At 53.7% G+C, this 26,812-nt stretch overlaps 1 protein-coding gene across 9 annotated transcripts; it reads right to left on the minus strand.

Annotated features, from left to right (window-relative positions):
- Positions 1-763: 763 nt before the first annotated feature.
- On the minus strand, positions 764-26,473 carry USP28 (ubiquitin specific peptidase 28). Of its 9 annotated transcripts, none has more exons than XM_074849017.1 (26): positions 26,200-26,473; positions 22,879-22,956; positions 21,471-21,603; positions 20,146-20,257; positions 19,323-19,485; positions 18,375-18,461; positions 17,472-17,609; positions 16,962-17,035; positions 16,378-16,454; positions 16,114-16,262; positions 13,900-14,027; positions 13,634-13,729; positions 12,597-12,776; positions 11,695-11,909; positions 11,386-11,456; positions 10,845-11,073; positions 9,263-9,466; positions 8,611-8,750; positions 8,238-8,423; positions 7,365-7,460; positions 6,228-6,406; positions 6,054-6,132; positions 5,689-5,768; positions 4,502-4,625; positions 2,944-3,142; positions 764-1,792 (listed from the first exon to the last, which is right to left on the minus strand). In XM_074849017.1, exons 1-26 carry the CDS (start codon positions 26,239-26,241, stop codon positions 1,617-1,619), a joined length of 3,435 nt encoding a protein of 1,144 aa, XP_074705118.1. In that variant the 5' UTR covers positions 26,242-26,473; the 3' UTR covers positions 764-1,616. The 9 variants fall into 9 exon arrangements, with proteins under 9 accessions (XP_074705118.1, XP_074705117.1, XP_074705119.1 ...); XM_074849016.1 differs by lacking the exon at positions 26,200-26,473 and adding an exon at positions 23,044-23,495; XM_074849018.1 differs by lacking the exons at positions 8,238-8,423; positions 26,200-26,473 and adding an exon at positions 23,537-26,066.
- Between the last annotated feature and the right edge of the window lie 339 nt (positions 26,474-26,812).

Genomic DNA, 26,812 nt, shown 5'->3' on the forward strand with positions numbered 1-26,812 from the left:
ACGATGGGGAAACGCGCCGCGACGGAGCACAGGGGCCTTGCTGACGACTTCCAGTTACAACAAATTTCGTACTAGGAACAGAAGTCCTCGGAACATCTGTCCCCTTTGTTGGAACAAACCCTCCTCCCGCGCTGCTGACGGGAAATCTGTATTTCGTCAGAGCGATGCCAGCAGCAGCAGGTGAGACGCTGCCGTTGTAACCCAGGGTCAGGGTAGCAGCTCAGTACATAACTAAACGTTTAAATTCCCCAATTAATAAAGAAAATAGAGATTTTGGCTATGGGATCTCCTAGATCTACTTATTTAATGTGAATACACATCTGCCGTGGGCAGCTTGGCAGCCTGACCAGGCGTTGGCGCAGGGCTCCAGGACAGACCCTCCGCTGGGAACAAGGAGCCTCCGAAGAACCTCCCGGCCCTGGCAGCAAACCCCGGGACCATTCCCCAGGCCCAGCGCTGCAGCCGCTCCCCCGCGCGCCTGCTCCGAGCCCTGCTCCGCTCCCAGTCACCAAACTCAGCCGTTTTTCTGCAAACGCCCATGAAATCCCGGTGGTGGCGGCTCCCACGTGCTCCCCAGGAGACCCCGGGGGATCTCGTGACCCCACGCACCGTTCAGCCGCTCCAGGAGCTTCATCAAGCTGCAGAAATTTCTGCGTTACTTTGCCAACGTTATTTTTTTTTTCCTCCTCTCCTTTCTTTGCGTGGAAGGCAGAAGGAACGTGAAGGCAAAACGCTGGAGCAAAATAAAAACACGGAGGGAGCCTTTTCATTCTAACATAGAACAAATGCTTTTATTGCACCTTTAGAAAAAACTGCATAGTCCTAACAAACAGGATCCCCCCTCCAGTTACTCAGAGCTTTTGGTTTCAAACAACGCCCAAACGCGAGTACAGGCTGCCCGCCAAAGGAAATGCAATCAGGGCACGGTTTTTACAGAAAGTCAGTTTGAAAAAAACCCGCCACCACCAAAACTGGAGGCGATTCCAGCACTCAGAGATGTGGGCGACGTGAACCCGGCACCGGGAATCTGGAGGCCAGAAGGAAGTTCACTTGTGAGCCGAGAGGGGAAAATCCTTTGGGGTGTGGGGCCTCCCTCACCCGCGCACTACCGCTGCAGCGCCGTGCTGCGGGACGCGACGTACGGCCCCGTCCTGTTGTGAGCCACTGGGCCCTCCTCGGAGGAAGACTCCTGCGTGATCTCTTTTGCCAGTTAAAACAGAAAAGGCTTGAACGGACCAAAACACGCAGCTGCACACCGGGGAGTGTGAGGCGCCGCTCCCCGCTGCGTCCCCGTCACACGACTCCTGCGAGCAGGAGCCCGGTGAGACCTGAACGCACGAGCCACGAGTCACCCGGCATGACACAAACGCGTCTGACAGCGCCGCGACAGCTCCTGCCCCGCTGCCGCCGCAGCCCCGGGGGCCCGCGTGGATGAGAAGAACCCCCCAAGGAGGCACCGGGGCTCAGGCCCTGCCCGCCACCGCGTCACCCTTCACCTCACAAGTGCAAGAGCGCTTTTTATTGGTTCGTATGTACACAGCGCGCGGCTGGGAAGGCCGGTCGCCCCGCCGCTGCCCTCGCCCCGCCGAGCCCGGGCGGGCGGGAGGGCCCGCGCTCTATTTCACCGTCACGGCCGAGGCGCCGTGGATGGACTCCATCACTGCTGCGAAGCGGCTGCAGAGGTCGTAGGGGGAGTTGGGCCGGATCTTCGGGGGCTCTTTCAGGACAATGACCTCGGTGGAGCAGTCGAGGAGCCGGGGCAGCAACTCGCCCAGCTTCTCCTGCAGCTTGGCTGTCAAGGGGGAGAGGATGAAACGGTCAGTAACAGGCTCGCTCGGCCCCCGCGCCTGCCCACCCAGGGCCGTGTGGAGGGGGGAGCCCCCCGCGGCACCGACGCAGCTCAGAGGTGCCCGAATACCGACCCTGCGCTCGAAGGGCCCAGAGAGCAAATCTGTGACGTGGTCTTAGAGCCTGCGACACCCCAGAGGTGGCCTGCGCTGCGCAGGCACCCCCCAGCCTGGCGAGGGGCCGCTCCCCACACAAAGGCCACCGGCCGCGCACCCCAGGACCGGCGCCTCCGGGAGAAGAAAAGCGGAAAGGGGCGACGCTGGAGCGAGCGCAAACGATCGGGGAGGTGCTGGCACCCAACCGCTGTTTCTTTAAAATCTTCCGCCCAAGTAAATGCCCTCGTGGCAGGGCCAAGAACGGGAAACTGGCGTGCTAGTGTAAAGTGACCTGATTTTCTTTTTACAACGTTACTTTGAGAATAAACCTCTGTGCTTTTGCCTTACTGTCTGATGGCAAGTTTACCCTCTGCTAATGGCAAAAACCTGGAACGACTCCCCAGACCTTCACACGCAGATCAGGGGGGTCGAAACCAATTTCTCTGAACAGAAACGGCCTGAGGGGAGTCGCGGGAGCCCCACTCCAGAGCACAGCAGGAAACAGAGAACAAGAACAGCTCTAAAACCACAAACGTCTCTCAGAACACAAAGGTCCCCTGAGCCTGGTCCCCCATCCAGTCTCCCGCAGCTCTGGCCACCCATAAAACCTGTCCCTCCCTCCCGAAGTGGAACCTCTGCAACCGCCTGCCAGCATCCCCTGCCGACTACAGGGAAGCCTCTGGTCAGGGAGACCACCAAGGACCAGCGCACACCTAGAGAACGCCGAGCCGCTCTTTGGAAACCAGCTTTTCACATTTCAGGGACGAGGAATCCTGCAGCTTTCGTGCAAAAGATTAAATTCTTCTAGAGCACAATTCAAGGGGTGATTCAAGTACGTTCCTCCTCCCATAGTCAGAAATACCTGAACATGCTACAACGCCAACGCCAGGAATTTAGGGAACTGTTTTCAACGGCCCTTTAATTCCTTTCAGGTTTGGAGCTGGACCCTGCCCTGCCCACAAACAGCACGGAAAAGGTCAAGCTGGCCACCGTTCCCTACCGTCCATGTCCTCTCGTCCCAGGTAGGAGCACCAGCGGTTTCTCATCACCTCGATGGCATCCAGGTCCTCCTTGGAGATCTCAAAGTTGTTCATGAGGTGCATGCAGGGGATGATCAGCTCGTTCAGGATGCCAATGCCCTCTGCCACACGAGCTTCCTCACAGCTAACGAACAGAGACGCTGCCACCTCGTTCAGCTTCTAGGGGAGGAGGGAGAACCAGGGGACAGACTCGTGAAAAGGACGCCCAGACCCCAGAGAATCAGCTGTCAGGGACGGCGCAGGGCTCGGCCCCTTCACCGACGGCCGCCAGAGACACAGAGGCTTGTGGAACCAGGCACCGGGCTCTGGTGGAACGGCCACCTTTAACGGCAGGAGTCACATCACAGAACCAAACTGATGATCCAGACCACCCACCGTAGGAGAAGATCAGGTTTGAGACCTTTTAAGGAATCTGAAGGTGCCCAAGTCCAGGGGACCTGATGAGATGTGCCCCCCCTGAAGGGGCTCAGCCACTGTCCATCATATCTGAGAAGCCGTGGCAGGCCGGTGCAGCTCCCACTGACTGGAGAAGGGGAAACATCAACCCCAGACGTAAAAATGGCAAAAGAAAGACCCAGGGAACTACGGGCCAGTCAGTCTCACCTCCGTGCCTGGCAAGATTGTGGAGCAGATTCTCCTGGAGCCTGTGCCAGGGCACACGGGCAATAAGGAGGGGACTGGTGACAGCTGATGTGGCTGCGCTGAGGGAAAATCGGCCCTGACAAACCTGGTTACAGCGCTGGGGGTAAGGGAAGAGCAGCTGACATCATCTGCCTGGGCCTGTGCAGCATTTGTCACTGTCCCGCACAACATCCTTGTGTCTCAACTGGAGAGACATGGGTTTGAGGGATGGAGCACTCGGTGGATCAGGAATTGGCTAGTGGAAGGTGTCCCTGCCCATGGCAGGGGGGTGGGACTTTAAGGTCCCCTCCAACCCAAACCATCCTGTGATTCTATGATTTACCCAGATCCCCTGAGCACTGTAGGGCACATTCTCTCACTGAGTTATCATTTTCCAGATTTCCGTACTACTGCTGGTGCTCAGCCAGGGGCAGAAGCTACAGCGACGGGCACCAGAGAGTTACACTGGTCCAGGCAACCATGGAGCCTGAACTAAAAACAAACCTCAGTTTTTGCTGATTTTTGCCTCCTGTGGAAAAGGAGATCATCTTTTGCTCCGAGAGAGAGAGCCATGAATATCAGAAATAAATATTGCGGGGCGAAGGAAGCGAATGGACAGAAACAAATGCAAGCGCTGAGCTGACAACACAAGCACCGAGAGCGTGTTCAGCAGCACCCAAACCTTCTCTGAAAAGGCAGCACGTTGATTAAGGTGCTCCTAAAAGGGGACACGGTACGGCCTGATCCCGGCTGTGTCTCCTCCCGGCTTCCTGGGAAAATTAATTGCAGCCCAGCCGAAGGCAGGACGGCCACCACAGCGCACAGGAGCCGCATCCCCGGGGCCACCCCCTGCCCCGCCCCGCGCCAGCGGTGAGCGTCGAGCTCCCCGGTACCCACCAGCAGACACTTGCGCCTGTACAGGGCGATCAGCGACTCGCTGACTCCTCTGCCGGTGCCCTTCAGCAGCAGCTTGGTGTTGCTTTGGTAGGCGTAGACCAGGTAGGTGAGCGCCTCGTGGTACCTAGGAGAGGAGCATCAGCTCTGCAGCCCGCAGGCTCCGGCCAAGGCACGACCGCTGCGCGGCTCAGGAAACACTTCCCACTTGGCCTGAAGAGGAACCAGGCCCGATGGGAAAAGCTTTATTTCCTTGCCAAAGCAGCAGTAAACAGATGCCCTCCGTCAAGTAATTAACGTGCCAAATGAGCATCTTGGGAAGAGCCCTCCCGAGCCAAGTTTGTGTACAGCTTAGCCTGAGTGTGAACGCCAGCGCTGACGTTCTCGGTATTGCTACGGGAACTTTGCACCTTGAGAGAAGGCTCAAAGAAGTGCATAAGTTTTCAGTTCCTTTACGTATTTCTAGCTTCTAAACCCCCCTGGTGAGAAAAGAAAACAGCTGATGAGGGTGAGGTCACTTCAGGGAAGCTCTAACATGCTCTTGCCCAGCCTCCTGTCAATCTGCCCACCTCAATTCGGTGGCTCATCACTGCTAAACCACCTCAGAATTCAATTCTGTTTCCATCCCTGAATGATTTCAGAAAGCCAGTTTCTTTTTTGGATTGGAAAAATCACTTTTTAAATTACAAACCCTCATAACGGCACTGCCTTTCTCTGCACCGCACTATTTATGTAAAATACAGGTTCCAAAACAGCAGGGAGAAAAAAAGGCCCTTCCAAAGTTCTTAAGGGCCTAGAGTACTCCGAAGTGTGTGTTTACACAAAGTATAATGTCCAATTCAAGACAGCTTTATTTGAATACAGGAGTCCAAAGGGGGAAGAACACCCAGTCATGGCAATCGTTCCTGCAAACCCATCTCTGGAAATGAGAATCTAAAGCTCTAAGTCAAAGAGGGAGAAAGGAGGGGAAACCCTACGAAACGGTTGGACAGCTGGCCGGTGCCTCAGCATAATATTTAAACTGGACCAGGGCTGATTGTGGATTCCAGAAAGGGCTGTTGGCACATCCAACAGAAAGCCCGCTGGCCCCAAAGACAAGCCTGGATGCAAAGTGGCCGTCACGGCTCAGGAAGCTCTGCCAAGGTGGCCGCCGCTCACCCCGCCCAAGCGCACAGTTACCCGTAACTTACTTTCTGTTCTGGTACAGCTCCAGCCCTGTCAGCAGGTACACCGACACCTTCCGGAACAGGCTGTAGTCTTCGTGCCACCGCTGTCGGGGAGCAGCGAGGAAGCAGCGCGTCAGCTTCCCCCGCCGGGCGCGCGCTTTGCCTTCCGTCGCAACTCACAGCGCGTCAGACTTTCCCCTCCGAAGGGCTTACACGTCGCTCGTAAGCGGCACAGAGGGCACAGACACTCCTCGACGCTCAGGAGATTCCCAGCGTATCCATCCCCCCTCGCGGACACGCGCCTGGGGCAGCGCTGGCTGCGTTCACCGCCTCGGGCGGCACCGGCCCTGCCCACGAGCGGGACGGACGCCGGCGCTCCAGCCCCTCACCTTGTACTCCTCCATGTCGACGTCGTCAGGACCGATTTCCCTCAGCTTTGCTCGCGCTACCTTCATAATGCTGATTGACCTGCTCGGGCCAGCAGAGACGAGAAAAATCAGAACAACGGCCCCCACGGCACTCCCAGCTGAGAACAGCCGCCTCCCGGAATCCACGGCACAAACCTCTCGTCATAGCTGAGGTTTTTGTCTGCGAACTGCTCCAGAAGGGTCCGTTCCACCACCTGCTGGGGAGCGTTGTTCTGCAGGAAGTAAACAAGGACGTGCTGCAGGCGGGCGTCGTTCTGAGGGGTCGGGGTCTCTTTGGCGAGCAGGTAGAGCCGTGAGTACTCCTCGTGGAAGGCCTGTCAGGGAAACACCCGCTGAGGGGGCTGCGCCGCCGCCGCCAATACGGAGCTTCACCCTGTCCCGTAGCGGCGGGGTTCCCGTGGGCGATGCCCAGCCTCTGCTGCGGGGTTGTGCTCCAGGGGTGAGCGGGAGCCCAACACCTGGAGCTACCAGCCCGAGGCACCCACACCGAGGCAGCCCCCATGCCTCGGTGGGCGCTTTTCGAAAGCACCAAGGCGGTGAAAAGCCTTTCAGAGGGGGGGGCACGTAGCTGCCTTACTTTGGTAATCCCCCTGCAAGCGCCGAGGCTGTAAAAATCAATTGCAGTACACCTGTATCTGTAGCGAGGCGCCAGAGCGCCTTGTGATTTATATTCCTGCAGATTAAAAGCACGGGGGATTTCTCCCGTGCTGCATTTTTAGATAAATCTACCTGCCTGTAAAATCTAACGCAGCTTCAATATTCAGCAGTGCGGATTCTTTCCAATCCCCCCATTCCACACAGACACCTCTCGAGGGCACATTTTACAAGAGAGGTCACCGTGAATGTGCACGTTCAGGACCAAAAAAAAATTTGACGAGCGCTGGTTTATTTTCTGACGGTCACACCGCGGACCCCAGGCAGCAGAGTCCGAAAGGCGCGCCGAGAGAGTCTGCTTTTTATTATCCAGATCAAGACAGCTGCCTGTACTAAAGGAATAAGCAGAAAATATAGTGAAAAGGGAAAAAAAAGGTGGTTGTTTCTCCTGGGAGGAATGAGGTTTTTTCTGACAAGCTCTAAAAATTGTTTAGAGCCCAGGAATATGCTGTCGCAATAAGAGGGCGGAAGCTAAATGCAGGACAGAAAGGCCACTAACTAGAAGAAAAACTCTGCAAGTCGTTCCCTTGACGTTCCTGATGTGTCAACACAGCACAGATTCTGCCCTCTGTGAACACAGACGTCCACAGCGTGGGATTTAGCAAAGAAATGAGATACCTTCACAAGCCCTGCTTCAGACCCGTCCCGATCAAAGGTCTGGCGGGCTTTGGCAATAGCCAGGATGACACCTTGCATGGCGGGGCTCAGCATCACCTACCACCGAAGCAGGAAAACAAACACACACAGGAACAAGGGAAACGGTAACAGACAGGGAAAGAAGAGAAGGCATGGTGAAGAATGGAAAAAACTTCCCAAAGGTAAGGTTTAAAGGAAACCGTGTGAGCACAGGTGGAATAAGGCAGAGCTGTGCGTGATTTACTCGTACACTCCTTACTCCATCTACCACATGCACTGTACATGCAGGTTGGTTTTAAGCACCGGCTGGTCGCTCCAAGCCCTGAATTTGTAAATGCAACAAGCGAGAACGCGACACGGCCTCAGCGTTTGTGCGAAATCCCACCGTGCTCGTGGGAAAGACTGAGCTTCCCAAACACTGCTCGGGTACGTGCGGGTGCAGTTAAATAGTCAGAGTCAAAAAATCAGCAGCCAGGCTACTGGATACTGGTACTGGATACAGCGGCTCCTGTCTTTGGGAGAGGGGCTGAAACTGTAACTGAATACAGTAAAGACCCTTGCAAATACACGAACACAGCCAGGACCAATGCTGACGTAGCTGTGCCAGAAAGACGACTTACAGGAACCACATGCAGATCTAACGCTCGCGTGCTTTTACAGAGTTGCTTCTCTGCAGCATTTAGAAACGAAATTACTTAATCTTCACTTCCACAGTGGGAAAATGGACTTTGCAAGCAGCGCTGCTTCCATGACAGACCACTGTCGTACCCCATCTCAGGAAATCTCAAAGCCAGCTCACTACAAAGTTACAGGTTAGCAACCGGCAGTGATTAACCCCTGCGCTGGGGTCTGTACCTCCTCATTATATCCGTCTGCATCAGATCTAACGGGAATCTTCCCCACACTGGGGATTTCCACTTCAGAGACCTGCGAGCTAGTCTGGGCAGCAGCCTCTGTCTCCTTAGTGTCCTGCGCGGGCTCTGCCTGAACTGTAAGGGCTCTGTCTCCCGGTTGGGCCTTCACGGGTTCTACCTCCTTGGGCTGTGGCCAGGAAGAGAAAGAAAAAAAAGAGTAAGAAAACCAACGCAAAATACAGGAAAGAGAAAGAGGACCGAGTTAAACGTGGCGCCGCTGCAGAATTACACAGAAATGGAAAAGGCAAAGGTCTGTCAAGCAGAGGAGTCCAAAGGCCAGCACGGCTGCCCCCGGGCCGGGGCTCAGCTCCTACCTCGCAGAGAGCAGCCTCCACGCCGTTCTTCTCGTAGGCCTCGGCGGTGTTGGCGATGGCCTTGGCCGTCTGCTCCTTGGCGATCAGGGCGTGCTCAGAGGACAGGGAGCGCACGCTCTGCTCACAGACTGACGACTGATCTGTCAGGAGAGGCGTGGCATCAGTGAGCACGAACCGCAAGACTTCTTCCCCTCTCCTGTGCTAAAACCTTCTGTCGCTTGTCTCAGCAGCATTAAACAGCTGCTGCGTCCACCCCAGAGGTGAGCTCCTGCTTTCCCCTTTTCGGTGGGCACGGCACACACCCTCAGGGATTGCCAAGGAACACTTGCCCACTCCAGAGAACAGCACTTGAACGTTTTCTACTGGATATTTATTAAAAAAAAAAGTCTGGAAGTGAAATGAGAATAGCCCATTGTGATTGAGTGAATGGAAAACAGCTTTTCTGGTGACAAGCCCAGAAGGGCGCAGATGCAAAAATAGCAGAACAGCCTTTCGCAGTGCCAGGACAGAGCCTCCACCAGCTGCCTTTGCTACTTCAGCAACAGTTTCTCCTGGACACCGAGGAATTCACACGCGGCTCCGGCACAGCGGCTGTTCGGACCAGCTGGCCCTCGCCGCCTCAAGCGCTTTGTGAATTCGGACGTGGCGTTACCTGGTCCTGACTCAGAGGAGAGGTCCTGCGACTCAGAGGCAGGTGAAGGCTCCATCTGAGGAATCTTGCAGGACTGCTCCTCCTCCCACTCCTCTGCCTCCTGCTCAAGTCGCCAGTTGTCCTCCTGGATGTAGTGCCTCAGCTCTGGGGGCAAGGCTTCCACTTCCTTCTGAAACTGCCCAGCCTCGGAGCCCTCATCCTCGGCTGGAAGAAACACAGGACCGGCGCGTAAGGGAACACGCAGCAGCAGGGCACCGCCGTTGGGGACCGAACAAAGGGGCAATCAAATCGCCTGAGGGGTGAACGGGCAAAACCCCAACTTCCTACTGGCTTTGTCATTTAAGATGATTCACAAGCAAAAGTACAAAAATAAAGACAAATCTACAGAGTTATCTGAGGCAAAATCCAGTTCTGGTCTAGCACTGGGCAGCACAGAGGCGTTCCAGAACAGCGCCTGCGGATGCAGCGGCTCAGAAACGCGCCCGCACTCGAGGGCTGCCGCTGTACCGAGAACGGGACTGAAACTGCCAATAGCCAGAAAATCCACAATTCGGCTGGAGCATCACACCTGCGACGCCCCACAGCATGCAGGGGTAGGAACGGCCTGGATTCCCCCGTGCAAGCACCGTGTCAGCATTTCTCAGCACTGTTGAGACCTACTTCAGTGTTCAGTTTCAGATCTGCACAAACCCAAGCACTATCAGCTTTAGACAAGTGCTAAAATCTGTCAAAAGCAAACAGCAATCCTCTGCGCAGATATTTCTTATGCAGCCATTGTAAAAGCAAAGCATCTTTAAAAAAAACCCAACAAAAATTGCATTAAATAGGAGGAAAAAACCCACCCCACGGGTTCATTTCAGAAACAGAACTGCCACAGGAAGACAAAGAACAACCTCCAGATACTCATCAGCCATATTTAGCAGTGAACAGAATGACAGTTCTCCATTGTTTCTTTCTATTTATTACATCAAAATGAACCACGCGTGAAATTATTAGGTTCTTCTACAGCTGTTTGCCATGTATAGTGCCATGTGCACAATAATTTCTCCACATAACTATTTATACATTGGCACTGCAAACGCACTCGCAAGTCTAAGCCAGTGTTACCCATAACTCATGCACCGGGAAAGGCTGAGTAAAAAGACGAGCCCCGTTGAGGTTCGGTGTAACGATACTGCTAAAACCCAAGCCAACACGTCAGAAAGTGTGATAAAAACGGGAGAAATAAAGTAGGAGGCGTTTGCATGCCCTTGTAAAAGAAACCCTGTCACATAAACTAGATAAAGAGTCAAAGTGAAAAACGGCAGCACTAGACACACGTTGCAAGGGGCAAATGGGGAGCTTGAATATTTATACCATTTCAGAACACATAAAGCACGGTGCCTAATCTCACCACTATGGTGCTTGCTTCAGTTTTCAGCCCTGTCAGGGATTTAGAAATGAATCGAGTATGGAGCAAACGCTCTGACTTCTATCTGGGGTGAAGCTGTTTGTGCTGTCGCAAGACTCCCGTGCCGAAGAGGAGCCGAGGACGTCACGATCGCGCAGGCCAGAGGGACGCAGCGTCTAACAAACCCAGTACCTGCAGCAAGGCGGGACACCTGGTCGCTTATGTACATCAGGCAGTAGGCACTGGCGTTCTTCAAGCCTCCGAAAGAATCTCTCTCCAGCTCCTCCCACGACGACTCGGTCACCGAGATGTCGTTGTACTTGAGCCAGCGCCTCCGGGGCTGGTCGTAGATGAAGGCCCAGTAGTGACCAGCGTTCGCTTGCCCCTCGTGTACCAAGACCGCGTGCAGGCGGTAGGGAACCTGCAAGTTCACACGGACATCGCACTCAGACGTACCTTTAGGAAATGACTTTGCCTGACCTCTGAACAAAAGTTGCAGATATGTTCATAGCTGTAGCCTGGTACCAGGCTCTTGGTTCGGAGGGGAAATTTCCTACTCAGTAAGCACTGGCTTTTAAGGGGAAAAGCAGGGAGAATTTCGTAAAGGATCCTTTCTCTGCTTCATCGCTGGGATTTTTTAAATGCAATAAAGCGGACAATTTAAACGGACAGCTACTAACAAACCCCAGTATGGGCAGTATCGCTTCAATACTTCCCTGGTGAAGCTTCTTACCTGCTGGAGGAGAGGGTCACAGTACATTTGTTCAATGGACAGGGTGATTCTGGCAATAGACTCCTTCAGATCTGCCAACAACACCACGAATGAGAGAAGCGCATAAAAACGAACGACTACCTGTGGGGCTATCCCGGCCCCTTTCACTTCAAAAAGGCTGAAGCCGTGCAGTAACCATCACACACACCGAACGCCAGGGCCGAAACATGTACGAGGTGGTTTGTAGTTGGGGGCGCATCCAGCTGCAGCGAGAGGGGGAACGAGGAGGCGTTCAACAGGAAACTCCCCACCGAGACATTTGGGGCCCACCTTGCACGTCTTGTTCAATCTCGTTTCTCCATCGCTGCAGACACGTCCGAACCAGGCTCAGCTCGTCCTCGGAAACCACGTGAGGAGCTGGACAATCCGACAGCCCCGCTGGCGAGCCGGAAGCCTGCAGCACCGGACGTGACTTTGGCTGCGGCGAAGAATTTGCCAAAAAGAAAGGTCCGTCTTCAGTCTTAGTATCTGTCCTTTCTAGTATGCTGCGAAGCAAAATCCAACAGCAGGGGACAGGTTTTTCAATCTGTCTCCTGCTTTTGCTCTTTTTGGAAAAGAACGTGAAATAAACTAAACAGAAAATGCTCCAGAGCCAGAGCAGCCCTTCCCTTCCCTTCAGCACGGTGCAAATGTAACAGAACAGGTACATTGAAACGTACTTCTTCCTTAAGAGACCAAATCATACAGGACAAATCAAAGCGAAAATTCTTACAGAAATCTCTAAGCACTGATCCACAATGAGCAATTCTTCCCTTCCTACTAAGGAACTCATGTATTTATTTACTCAGCTTAATTTAGAGCGTAAAGCAACCACTCCGCCCAGGTTTGTAATAACCCAATATTGCAGTAATTTATGGGTTGATGAAGCAAAAAAATTAGTAGCCTAATCAAAAAAAGCACATAATTTAACTCAGAATTGCTGCTTAGACAAGGAATATGGCGATGCTTTTGGCAAAGGGAAAACCCAGGCCAGATGCGGTGCTGTATTTACACCAACGGACCCAAGCGATGAGCAAAGCAGCGAGCGGCCGCCGGCGCGGGCGGTACAGCGCAGCGTCCTGCTCCCAGCGCCCCGACGACGAATCCCTCCCCTGCAGAACGCAAACCAGCAGCCTCTGCCCGAAGGGCCGAGCGCCTTCTCCTAGGAAACACTTTCATTTGTGTTTACTAACCCGTCGGGCTGTGAAAGCACGTCCAAGACATGCGGCTTGGCCTGGGAGGGCGGGAGCGGTGTCTGTGAGCCCTGTGCGGGAGCAGCCGCCCCAGCCGGCTTCGTAGCGATGAATTCCAGGACGTAGCGGAGCATGTCGGGCAGCGGGAAGCGCGCGGGGCCAGAGCCGTATTTCATGTACCTGCGGACACACGCACCGAGGGGCGGGAAGGAAGGAACGTCACCGCCTGCCTAAACCCCAGGGGCCAACGGAAGAGCATCAGGGAAGGAAACGCCCGCGCCACGTCGGGATGAGGCAGCTGAAGGAGTGAGGGAAGCACGGGGGAGCCCCAGCCACGCAGAGGGACCCGACTTGCCCCCTCCCACCGGCGGAGCTTCCCAGCCCCGAGGCCACGTTAGTCACAGAAACGGAGCAGCCCCAAACCCCCTGCCGGGGAGGCAATGCCCTGCCCTCCGCCAGAGCCCGCCGGATGCTGCGCGCGGGCCGCGGTGACGCCCGGCAGGACCCCAGGCAGCTCGGGCAGCGGCGAGGCGCGCGCCTCCGCCCGCCCTCAGAGCCAACACGCGCAGCGCAGAACCACGAGCGACTTTAATGCTGATTCAAAGGGCTTTTACACGCGGCACCCGGCACGTGAAAGCACCTGCTTGCCCACACAACAGACCTTCCCTACCCACCTCCTTCCTTCCCCGAGAAACAACGCCCGGCCCTAAGCTGGAGGTGACCTCTAAAATAAAAAATAACGTAGACTCTTTTTAACGTATCGCTAGGCTTCCTCGGGGAAACCTGCCAACGCAGCTGGCAGCGACAAGCGGACTATTTAACGAATTTCTTCTGGTAAGAGCACCAGTAATATTCAGAAACCGTCAAAGCCACGAGTTAGTTTGTAAAAACACGCTTCCTGGCTCCACAGTTCTCAGAACAAACCTGGTTCTGTTTCTGCTTCCCCTACAAGTTTCTCTTCTATGGGAAAGCTCATTTAAAAGGAAGCACTTGCACGCTTCCACAGGGCACAAAGACAAGGCTAGCTGACTACTCACCTTTCCAGTTTCTGCTGCAGAATCACCATTTTCTCCTTCAATCTCTTCATTTCTTCTCTCTTCATCTGAATAAGCTCTTTACTGCAGTAGAGGTACCTGAGCAGAGAAATACAGAGCCCCGCCAGGCAGGATTTGTTTACTTCGAACATCCACAACCTGTCTTAAATATTTCAGAATCCTTCCTTGCTCACCCGTACGACCTTTTTAATTTCTTTAATTACAACAAAGCAATAGCTTTAAACGTACCATACAGCAGAGCAACTCACCTGTCCATATAAATAGTCTGGGGAAACTCTAGCTTGGTGTGAATTTTCTCTGGCTGTCCTAGGGACTGATTGAACTCAAATCGGGAGAGTTCAAAGGTCAGTACTGGTGGGAGCTTTGTAAACCAGCGCTGTAACAAAAGCAGAAATGCCCCCAAAGGGACTTGTTTTAAGACAACTGCTGAACGGCACATTTTAGACTGACCCTAAATGATTTTAGACCAATCCTAAATATCTGTCTTTAAATATTGAATTACTGTATGTTTACAGAGTGACTAGTCAGAAAGCCAGATATTACGAGATTAAAGTTTCTGCTTCCATTTTACATTTTTACTGTGAAGAAGCCTCATGATAGCTTTCAGAAAATCACTTTTCATTGCCCGATGCATCCAGCTTGATGGATTATTAATGGGTCCAGCACCAAATTTTACCAAATTAGCAGATGCTACACAAACTCTGGATGTCAGCTACAAGCTTCCGAGAGTTCTGTTCCAATGTAGATCGCATGCAATGATGAAGAACAAAACAGAAGCCCTTAAGCAGAACCTGACTCCTTATCCTCTCTCTGACAAACTGTTCAGCTGGGGGGATCCAGAGAAGACACCCACTTTCTGTATGTTTCTTACACTGTTTCAAAGAGCCACGCTGAAAGAACAATTCTGGGTTGAATTTACGCTTCCTCCCTCTGTTCCTGGCTCCACAAACCCTTCCAGCACCCAGTGCCAGAATTCTCCCGCACCCGGACGATGCTCCCTGCTGGGCTTGGGACGAGCACGCTAAGCTCATTTTCCTCATCAGGATTCCTGTCAGAGCTCCTGCCGCAATAAATCTTTTAGAGCTAAAATATTTCCAGTGAAGGTGGGTTTTTTTAATTCTTTTAGAAAAGCTTTGGAAGGGAATGGCCAGGTAGCCGAGCTTTTGGAGAAGCAGCCCAGTCTTCAGAACAAGAGGACGTAATGGCAGAGAAGGAATGATTTATGCACCTATTATCTAGGAGAAACCTAAGTCCTTGTGAACCCCACTGATGCTTTGAGCTTCAGTACACTCACCTACGTTCTCAAAAGACAAAATGCACCTTATTCTCTGTGTCCCCTATCATGCAGTCCTCTAGCCACGACACCCTAGGAAGTGAAATTAAGATGCACAGTTTTTCCAGTCAGACTTCTCAGAAATAAAGCCAGAGCCTTTTCCTTCTATCCGTACAAAGAGTGATTAAAACATCTCCACGATCAGTCCAATTTCCCTTCTTTTTCGGAAAAGGATTTGGAGGAAGTAAAAAGGGTAGATTAAAAAGAACCTGCCGATTAGCTCCCTGTGCCCCTCGGTCTCTGGCACCAGCCTACATCAGCTTCGTCCACGCCTGCTGTAAACGCGCCTGAGCGGCTCCAGGCAGGAGCGAGGAAAACCAGAAACACGCACCTGAGTCCGGAGGCAGACGGGGCTTACCCGCCCCAGACTCTGCTCCTCCTTTCCTAGTTTAAACCACAGCCACAGACTGTTGGGACGTTCTCATAGAACCAAAACGCCTTTCCCTGCCCCCCCCACACCAGACCCCTTTGCACATGGATTAGTGCTTCATCCCAGTCCTTGTCTAAGGAAACTTCTCAGCTGCGCTCACACATGCAGGATGCTGAATGTAATGGGACACCTCCACCTCCTATTTTGCAGCAACTAAGGATTCTATGATTGGTTTGTGATTTGCGAGATTGGGAAAAAAAAAAAATTAAAAAAAAAATCGGCACAGTCAAAAGATAAGAGTGAAAATGAGAAGAAAAAAGACACACACTGTAATAGGGAGTAAGATACAAATTCCAAATGGCATACCATGGAGTTAAGCACTGTACTTTTACCCTCCGAAAATATGGAGGCAGTGGTTCTCCCCTACTCAGGTACAGGTAGGCTTCAACAGAAAGAGAGAGACTTTATCACACTTGCATCAGAAGCAGAGTTTACCTTTTAAATTTAAAACAAACTCCTCGAACTGGTTATCTAGGACAACACATCTTTACAAACAAGCAAAGGCTTAGTGTCTCACCAGTAACGCTTACGTTTACACAAGATTCCAGGTACCCAGAAAATATTGTCTGTCGATCCTTAGGGAACATTTACAATTGACATTTAAAGTGATCAGAATGTACTGAGACACCCCTGCGCCACACGTGTTGCAGTTTTCTGCAGCAGGCAAACAAAAGCTCCACAAAAACGGGTAAAACTAACCTCCTGTCCGTACTTCACCGACTGAGATGCTGTCGCCTCATCCATCTCTCCCTCCACCATGGCTCCTTCCAAGCACTCATTCAGGTTGCGATACCCATTTACCTGAAGGGGATACTGGCCAAAGGTTTCGATCTTGGAGAAAGTATTGCCTGCGCGATGGAAATGACACGAAAACCATAAACTGACTTTAGAAATCAAAACCCCTCCAAGGAGTGAAAAAGCCAATTGTGCTGGTTTGACCAATCTACCAAATCCTTAACTCACCCTCATGGACACCCTCAGTCAAGAAAGTCCCGTAGAACAGCTGCACCATCGGGTTCTCAGATTTGTCCCCAGGGTTCCTGTTTTGGAAGGAGAAAGCAGACGTTCGTCTGCAGCTGTAGGCTGCAGAAAAGCCCCAAGTCACAATCTAAGTCTTTGCCTGGGAACCCTCCTACAGTCGAAAGCGACGTTTTCTATCCAGGCACAAAATACAGAGGAAGCTTCTCATCTCTTTCCATACTCAAAAGCATGACATAACATTTACACTGGCAAGGGGAAAGAAAAAAATAAATAGTTAAGGCACTACCTTTTGAAATGCCGTTCCCCAACACCAGACCTTTCATGTACACCGGTTCTGCTGAGTTCACCCGAAAAGCTTATTTACTCTGCAGGCCATACCGGCGTTGGATCACGTACAGGCAACGCTTCACGAGCGCATTTCGAGCTTAAGCATCATCCTCGGCAAAGCAAGAGCCCTCACTGACTCAGAATTTCCAGGGAAAGCCCTCTCATTTATTGAGGCGTCGCATTTAAAATCCGTTTCTCCTCAGAGCCAGGTCAAACTCCCAAGATCACAGGAAACTCACTTGACGTTCACCGCCAGCTGGAACGCATCCTCCAGCCAGTCCAGTAGTTTGTGTGTAAATTCACTCACATCTTGCTACGAGAGAGACAGAAGTCGAGAGTCAAATGTAACACCAACCAGGAAGTGTTTTCACAGCCTACTGGTCTCACAAACCTCCTGGAACACAACCCGCCTGGAATTGCTGTACCTACCCAGCTGAAAGAAGTGGGGAACTGAAGTGCTGTGCTGATTTAGACCGATAATGAACGCTCTGCTCATCTGAAAACTAGATCAGAGGGAATTATTGCGATCGCTACCCAACTACCCAGATGGCACTGGGTAGAGCGCTGTTCCGCTGGCTGTTTAATTAGCAAGCACGTACATTCCGCCTAAATGACACGGGGACAGCTGCTTGTCAGCCGACAAACATGGGAAGAGGCCCCGGGAAGGAACAGCAGGACGAAGCGATAGGATTGCCGCGGCTGCGAGTGCCGTTTGGAAGAAAGCGAAAGGCTTTTTAACGCGATTTTACCTGCTGTTCTTCAGCGGATCTAAACGCATCCCTCAAGAGTTCCACTGCTGCAGAAGGGTCTACAAACTTACGACGCGTTCCCAGCATTAAAGCAAACAGACACTGAAGTTCTTGCATGAATGCAATGTTTCTTTTTCCCTGCATTGCAAAAAGAAGAAAAGCCAAACCCTTCCTGCAACTCAAAAAAGCAACATCTTAACACAAAGTGCTACGGGGCACGCTACCGAGGGCAGAGGTGACATTGAATGGGACAAAAGCAGAAAGACACGCAGGAGAAAAAATTCAACCAAAAGAAAACCTTGAGAGCAAAGAGTGCCAGAAGTAATAGTGGCTAAAACAGCAGGCAAAACCCGGTGGATTTATGCACTTATTCTGTCTGCATTTGAGGTTTTTCAGAGTACCAGGAGCACACACAAAAGCAAGTGGAGCGAAGCCTCTTCGGTGGCAGCGGCCACACGCCAGGATGGTGCAGGAAGCGCAGGACTGTTCTGCGTCTGCCTTCTGCTCTCACTGTTTTCTAAGCACCTTCTGTCAGCGGCTCTGGGAAGGTCCTGGGGTTAGAGGGACCTTCGGCCCCGATCAAACACCAGTTCTTCTCCGGCGCGTGCCAGCAAATGGACCATCTGGGGCTACTGAAGTTTTATGGGACAGATTTCTCCCCGCACCACAGCTCAAAGCTCTAGAGGAAACCTTTATGAGAAGCATCTGATTTTTTTTTTCACAGCCATTCTGCCTTTGAAAAGTATTTCCCAAATTTGTCTTTAGCGCAGCCTGACAATTGGAAAGCCATTAACAGAGGCTCAGGAGTATCAGATGGCGCCAAATTAAATCTGCTTAGAGAAAGAGCAGAATGGCAAACCACAGAAGAGGGAACATTGACAGTGACAGTCAAGGAAAACTTACAGTGCGACTGCGACAACTTTCAAGCACGGTCTGTGGGAGGGAGTACCCAAGGACCAGCCTCCGGAATTCTGGCAACTGAAACAGAGACTGAAAGGGAAGGAGGTAAAGACCAGTCAGCACCTGTGAGGACCCAACTCGTCGCTGTCACTCTCTCACTCGACAGCTTTTCTGTTAACTTCTAACTCTTGGGTGGCCTCGTGTTACTGAACAAACGTTTACGAAGCGAGCGCTCCGTGTGCCACGCCAGCACGTTTGCACCCACCAGAGGACACAGTCTCAGCCTGCCACTTCTGGGACCTACAGAACCATTTCAGGGAAGACTGTTCTGTTCTGCACAGGCAAGCTTTGAAACGGCATCCAGGAATGTCACAGTGAGGGAGAAGCCCATTGGAAGCTTCCTTACTTCCTCTCAACGCTGGAGCCGTGATCAACCTCTGTTTGGTGATGTGAAATGCTTAGAAGAGACAAATCTGCTCAGTTCCACTTATTGCTGTCCCTTCTTGTTGAGGTTATCACTAACAATACGTGCTGCCCAGCAAGCATCTCTGCCTGTGGATTCCATTAACTGGAATATGATACACCATGTATCAGGGAGCCAACAATAACTGCAGTGAAATTAAATTATCAGTTCAGTTTGCCAGTCAAGCTTCTGTCATTCTGTAAGCATTTGGACATCGCTGCCCCAAAAAAAGCCCTGCCTGCGCGCACACAGATTAGACGTATCGGTATCTATTTTTACTCAAAGTCTATTTAACTGCTCTTTGGCTCTCTCTGTGCACGCCCAGAATAAATCACAATCGTGTCAAATAAAAACAGAGGTCTCATCTGAGCGCGGTCACATTCGCTTATCTGCATACGATCACGGAGCTGTTGCACACTGAACTCTAACTGACAAACATTTTGACTCCAAGACCGCAGCAACTCCAGGAGAGCTTTCCGTCAGCTTACCTGTATGACAGCACTAAACCAACAGGTATTGCCAATATTTTTCATTCCAACGGGCCAGTCGCCCACTCTTCTCCAGTCGTTCTGCTTGGGGTTCTCTCCCCAGACTTCACAGCGTTTCCTTTTGGAGCGATTTTTGTTCTCAGCAGAATGCGCTTCCTGTGGTCTGTCACAAAAGACACGCACCCTGCGGTAAAACACCACCTCGAAAGACTCTGGAGCACGACGGGAATTGAGCTCCCCCCGAGTCAGCGGCGGGACACGAGGGGCAGGCGCTGCTGGCGACACCCAGTGCGACAGATGCTTTATCTGACTGTCAGGGTTTGGGAGGTTCAGCCCTCAAACGAGGTGGTGGAAAACGCGACGGCGAGGCAATTTGGAACGACGGAAGAAGAAAATAAGACACGCGTGTTTTTCTTCATTAACTAGCCCCACGCAAAACCGGTGCCCTTAGTCATTACTGGGGGCAAATCCAACCCAGGGGAAAGAGGATAAAGCTACACAGCGACAGGGCGAGGTGAATCCACAGCGGCGATTTCAAGGTGCTTCTGCCAGGCACCGTACAGCAGCACAGCACCTTGCGCGTGGCGGGTCGGCCACAGCAGCGGGGAGGGGAGAAGCCAGGACTAAACCTGCTTTTCCCATTTCAAGCCTCACGTTGTAGTGCTGTCCCACAAGCCGAGGCCCAGAGGGCAGAAACGACCCAAGCGCCTCTGAAAGCAGCAGGGATACACCTGCCAGGGGATTTGTTTGTTTTGCAGTTCTCGGCTTAAGAATCCACTGACAATACCTGGCAAAAGCAAAACCAGTCCACCGACCCACTGACCTCTCAGCAGCATCTCTCTCCGCAGGCTGAGCTTTTGGGGATTCCCGTGGCGTGAAGGCGTTGACCGGGCGCCGGTCCTCTGTGCTGCTCGGGCTAAGGGCAGCAGTAACACCTAGAAGTGGAGGCAGCGTTCTGATCAGTATCCCACCAGGAGCAGGCAAACCTTTGCTTTAGAAGGAACTTCTAGAAAACGTTACACTGCACCAGTAAGATTTTGTCTAATGATGGAGCATAATTTTCTAGCTCAAGTTTTAAACACAAATCCGTGTAGCTAGGAAACCTAACAAGTGATCGAGTGGCTGGATGAGGAGAACAGGACACATCGTGAAGCTCTGTACAGGCCAGATTTCCTTACACCCCAATTCAGAGCTGGAGGGAACATTTCAAACCTCTTGAAATAATGAAACAGGAACATCAGCTGCTGCTTGTATTTGTTATGACTTGACACCGGTGTTGGCAGCTGATGCTGCTTCGAGAATAAAGGATTTCACTAAAACCGGCACAATCAGACAGCACCGCCTGCCTTCGCTCGTGTCGGGATGCTCAGCTACGAGTCGTTTCACGTACTAGTGACGTAGGAGAGAGGGAGAAAGGAAAATGAGAAGTTGTGGAAGAGGTGGGAGCCTTACGCAGAGGAACAAAGGGCAGCCGCGCCGCGCCGGCTGTTGCTCCAGAGCTCCCAGCGCAGATTGTTGGTGCTGTGAACCCGCCTGGCGCCAAACCCACCCGGGAAAGCTGCAGCTAACAGACGTGTCGTGGGCAAACAGCTCAAAGAGACTGTTCTCAGCGACCGCAGGCTATGAGTACACTTGTACATCTAAGTGCACCGAAGCAAGGCCTGCTTTTGCCTATAGCTGCAACGTTTCTAAAGACATTTTTCACGTGGCCAAACGGCTGGCTCAGGTAACATTTTAAGTTTTCGTGAACTGCGATACTGAACACTGCATTTGCAGCTCAGCCAGCAGACTCCTCGCCAGGGCTCCAGTCCCCTCTTCTGCTCGCTCGGCTCTAGGGGCTTTCTGGGTTGTCTGGGTTAGCCCAGACCCACTGTTGAACAGGACGACAGCTCTGTAACTGTGATGTGTCACTACAAACACTGTCACAGCGCTGTAAGGCCCCCTCCTCTGGATGCAGCTCTCCTGCAGCAGGAAGGTTGAACTGCCGGGACTGTCCCGTGGCAAGTGACTGGTTCCGGCACGACCGGCTCGGCGCCAGGACAGGGTCCGGTGGGTTTGCCGGCAGAAGTGGGGGGGACTGACATGTCCCCTTTTGGCCCGGCCCCAAACACCTGAAACCGCGCGGGCGAGCGGAGACGAAGGACTCACGCGGGGGGAGCTGTTTGCCCACGGCGCTGCCTTCCCAAGCGGAGGGCTCTGCCGCAGCCGCGTCCCGAGCCGGCGCCTGAGCGTGCTCCTCCGTCAGGAAGGCGACGGCTTCCATCAGGTCTCCATTAGCAGCCTAGGAGAGCGAGACGGGAAAAAAATCCATAGGGCCAGGGTCACTTCATCTACGTTTGCGTGACATTTGATGCGCCCGTGGAAGAGATAAGCACAGCACCACCGACTCTGCTCTCCCCAGCCACGGGAGAGAGCTATCTGTTGGTGACAAGCAGTAAAAAATGAGCATAGCGAAGGCTAGAATTTCTCTGTCAAAAGCACTTTGGCTTTATTACTAGGACAATACAGACTCCATTATCTAAATTCATTTCCCTGACAAGAGATTTAAGCAGTTGCGGGAGGCCTGAAGCGCGACAGGGTACTCTGCCATCAGGAATCAAACTCCCTGTGGATTTCAAGATGCCTGTCTCTCACCGAGCTAGGGCTTCCTGCAGACCATCGCTACAGGCTAAACCCCTTTAAATTTAATGTTTCCTGTACGTTACTTCTTAATGAAACATTTAGGGACTTTTTTAAAGAAACCTCTTTGTGTATTTTCAGCACAGCCCGCATCCCGCTACTACGTATCCCGAGAATGGATGGTGTCTGACAATTCCTGACTGAAGCTCTTGCAATGGGTTTAATTTAAAAACACCAAAGCAGGTGCTAGGAGGAGGAATCTCTCCAGGTAAACGCTGCTTCTCCAAGCACCAGAGATTCCCGTGTCCCTTTGCTTTGGAGCAGAGGCAACTGCTCTGGCGTCGGACGAGCACCAGCCGCAAAGCCAGTGAGGCGACGGCAGCTCTCCGGAACTCCTGAGGCGGTTTACATGGAGAAAATCCTGCTCTGACCCTCCCAGGTTGTGTTTACCCTAAGGCACAGGTAACAGCCCCGCAGGACCAGAACCTCCAGAAAACATTTACGACGTTTTAGCACAGCACGTGCTGCTGCTGCAGCACGGATTTCTCAGGTCTCCTCTTAGAAAAACGAACTGTTCTCACCTTAGCGGGGGCGTTTTTGTTTCAGATGTGGGTGAATCCACACGGGGCCCACAAGCACACGTTGCCTGTGACCCCGCACACCCGCCTGCCTCGGGGGTAGGGGCAAGGGGCAGAAGAGCAGCGGAGGATCCCCCCTCACCTCTCCCCTGCGCCACGCTGCTCCACGAAGCACATGCAGAATCGCTCGCACAGGCCGCGCACCGACCGTGTCGGCGAGGACCAGCTCATCGTCACCCACCGACACGCCGGGGAACATCCCACCCCTGCGTCACGTTTCGAGAGAGCCTGAACTTGCCTGGCTTCTGGGACAAATTCAGAGGGCTCCTTCCCACAGAACAACGACAACAGGCACCAACCTTCAGAGCTGCGTGAAGGAAAGCCGAGTCTTGAATTCCTGTGATCTCTTTCAGCTGGTTTAACAGCATCTGGCAATCCTACGGGCAAGAAATAAAGAAAGCGCGTGTGAGTAGGTGACCAGGACAGACGTCGAGCTGCTTCGGCCAGGCGTGCTGAGGGCGCACCGGAGCACGGCGGCGTTCTGTCCTCTTCCCTGACAGACTGACACGAAAACTGCTGGATGGTAACCCCAGCATCAGCTGAACATCGCACCCCCAGTTTTCTTCCCTCGATTTACAGACTAATGTTCCGCCCGTTGTATCCTCAGGAGGCCGGCAGCAGGCCCGGGAGGAAACGAACCCCCGCCCTCAGATGCTCCGCACCTGTGGGGGCGCGGGCCCCCTCCGCCAGCCACGGGTGCAGCCGGACATATAAGGAGGCCGCGTGCTTGCGGGCAGCGGCGAGGGGCTATTTTAAGCGCGGGCGCACATGCCATTTGCGCGTGTCATGTCTCGCTGACAATAAGGGCCCGAGCGGCTGCTATCGCTCCTCCCTCCCCCACCACATAGGCCGCTCGAGGTTTGGTGAGACTTGCTCCAGGCCGTGAGCCTCAGCCAACAACCCCTTCTTTTACCGGTTCAACCACTTAAAAACCACCATCACAGAAATTTTCTTTACCAGACTCATCAAATCCTTGCAGCCTTGGCTTACGGCAGGAGCGGTGGCTGCGCTCGCTGAGCTGCCTCTCGAGCCCTGATGCCGGGGGACCCCCACCCCCATTTTGTGGCCGCAGCTCAGCCGCTGTTGCCGTCAGCTCAGCCTGGGCGAAATCCGACGCCGTGAGATACGGCTCCGCACCGCCAGCCCCCGCGAAGCACGGCCAGGACGTTACAACAGGAGAAACAGCCGGGACCCTATCGTGTAGGCCTGACTTGTAAAAGCTGTCTGGGATCCTGCTGTTGGCACAGCCCGGTGAATACCAGCTTCTTAAGATCACACGTTTGATTAATCTTAACCAGCAACATTGCAGATGAATAAATTCAAGTTTCTACTTGCTCTCATCATTGGGAGAAAATTTAAGATGCTCTCATGCCACTGGAGCACAAGTTCCTCCCAGCCAGTAGTAAGTTAACTCCTTTGTTGAGCCATCCACCCCTCCCGCTGACGGATGCTACTCCATGCAGAGACACCGAGAAGACAGCAAGCATCCGTGGTTAAAACAAAAAAAACCCAGATTATTTTTTGATGGGATTACCCCGATAAATTATTCATTGTAGTCCCACCTAAAATACTACTTCTGCTCACCTTTCACAAGGAAAACACGTGTGTGTGTGCACACCCCCAACCCTCCCACGCGCTCTTTTAGTCCGGAGAAAAGCCTCAAGCCCAGCCAGGGGCGCGGTGAGGAGCCAAGGGGACAGGGCTGAGGACGGGCGTACACTTTCACAAAGGCAAATCACTTATATCATGTTGCTAATTTTGCTACCTTAGTGAGCAGCGCTTGTCAGCTAACCCCACCCCACGCTGCAGCGCATATTTTCCGTCGGAGAGAAAAAAAACCCACGCTAATAAACCGCGTTACAGTAACAAAATCCAAGGCGGGACAGGGTGTGATTTTCAGGGATTTTTCTGCTTCACGAAAAGGAGGACTCGCAAGGGCCACCGGAACCATAAAAGCCAACCGCTGACCCACCGCTCTAAGTTACCGCTTCACGTTCTAATGATTTCCAGGGCAATTTTACTCAGTCTTTGAGGAGATTTGTATTAAGAGTGGAGAGCCTATCCCATACAACAAGTTTCGAGAGGCTTGCAGCTGATTGGCAGCCAACAAAAACCACCGGGAACCACGCTCTGCAACAATTTTGTTCAGTTTTTGGGGAGTGCACACGGTTTCATTGCTATAACCGGTCTGGTTGATTGCTTTTTGAGGCTACACGCCATGGTGCTTTAAAGCAAGCTCCAGAACTGGTAATTAACAGCTGCTGCTACTGATACATACTGCACTTAAAAAACCAGACCAAAGTCCTACCTGCCGGAAAAATAACAACCCAAACCAAAATGCTATTAGTGTTAAATTACAGCAACAGGAGATGAGTACAAAACCCAGAGGCTGAGAGGAATGAGGGTACTGGAGATAAAAATTACACAGTCAGCCACTAAGCGACAGAACAGAAAGGTTTTGCCATTTTCCTTACTCTAACGTGACTCACCGCCCTCAGAAGTAGCTTGTTTTGATGAGAAACTGCGAGCGGGGAAGGGTGCAAGTGCGGGGCGGGAGTTCAAGGGGGTTCCAGAAATAACAGCGCGCGAGGAGGAGGAAGGCGGCGGTGTGGAAGAGGCACACAGAGCCACGGCCTTCAGCCTCCGCGCCCCGGCTGCGCTTTTATCACAGCGGGAAAAGCGAGCTGAAGAGGGCTAACAGCCCGCAGGTGGCAGCAGGAACAACGCCCGCGCTCCTGGTCCAGGCTTTGACAAACCAACATCCACCCCGGGAAGAAGCAGTGGCCGGCCAACTCCTGATCAACGTGCGCTCCTGTCCATCACCTGGGGGCCTGACGCCATCCCTGCACGTCTCTAAATGCACAACGAGAGGGGTGACACCCTCCTCCCGCCGCAAACGCTGCCCTCTCTGCAGCGTGTCTCACACCCCGAGAGCACGGGGATGCTGACGAGAAGCGCAGGCGCCCGTGGAAACTTGGGGCACGGCCACCGACATCGCGAGCCGGGAGCAGCGGCGAGCTATAACTGCTTTGGGAGACAATGTATGCAGAGCCCTGACATTTAAGAGCAACAGTTCTTGTCAAGGAGTGTCAGAAGATGCTGGTTGAGTGAGAGGGTTGAAGAAGAGAGGGGAAGGAGAAGAGAGGAGAAGGAGAAGCCAAATTCCTGCGCTTTGAGGAGGAGGAAGCCGTCGTGACAAGCCTGTCCCGAGCCACCCGCGCGCTCTCCCGCAGAGACCAACACCTCGCTACCACGCGGGATCCGCGGGGGGTTTAGGGGCGAACAGGGCGATGTCACACGGAACAGCTGGGACACGGCGTTCTGCTGCCGGCCGCGAACCGAGACGGCCGCCCTCCGGGCCGGGACAAAGCCACGGGCAGGGAGGGAAGCGCTGGAGACCGGCACCGAGCGGGGGGGAGCGCGGGGAGCCGCGCAGGGCCGCCGGCCTGAGAAGAAGCGGGGCCGGGAAGGCCCGAGGCGCCAAGGCGGGAGAGCCGGGCCGGGCCGAGCCGAGCCGGGCCGGGCCGGGCCGGGCCGGGCCGGGCCGGGCCGGCGGCGGGCGGGCGCAGCCCCCCTCCCCGCGCCCCCCGTCCCCCTGCCGTCCCCCCCCGCGGTCTCACCCCGCCGCCGCCGCCGCCCGGGGCCTGCAGCTCGGCCGTCATGCCGGCCGCCAGCGGGAGCGGGGCCGCGCCGCCCGCCCACCGCGCATGCGCGAGCGACCTCCGCCGGGCCCGGAACCGGAACTGCGCGTGCGCGGCCGCGCCACTTCCGGCCGCCGCCTGTGGGGCGCCTGCCCCCTGCCGCTGGCCCCGCCCCCTGCCGATGATCACGCCCCCTCCGCTGGCCCCGCCCCCTCCGCTGGCCCCGCCGCGCCTTTTCACCCCGTTTTGTGACCGGGAGGAACCAGCCCCGTGTGGCCGCCGACCCCGCGGCACTCCTGTTTACACATCAAAACATAAAATAAATTTAAAAAAATAGGAAAAAAAGGAACTTTTTTTAACCCTCTCTGGGTCCAAGCCGCCCTCCCACCAGCAAGGGTGCACAGGGCCGCGGCATGGCTGCCCGTCGTGGTCCGGTGCTGCGGGCCCGCGGCTAACGAAGGACGCGTTAGCCAATGGCTACTGACCGCGGGTGGTCCAGGGCCCGCAGCACAGTGCAGGGTGGGGGCACCCTCCCCTCCCCTCCCCTCCCCTCCCCTCCCCTCCCCTCCCCTCCCCTCCCGCAGGGTGTCCC

This window comes from Strix aluco, chromosome 23 (assembly GCF_031877795.1).
Source record: "Strix aluco isolate bStrAlu1 chromosome 23, bStrAlu1.hap1, whole genome shotgun sequence".
NCBI lineage: Eukaryota > Metazoa > Chordata > Aves > Strigiformes > Strigidae > Strix > Strix aluco.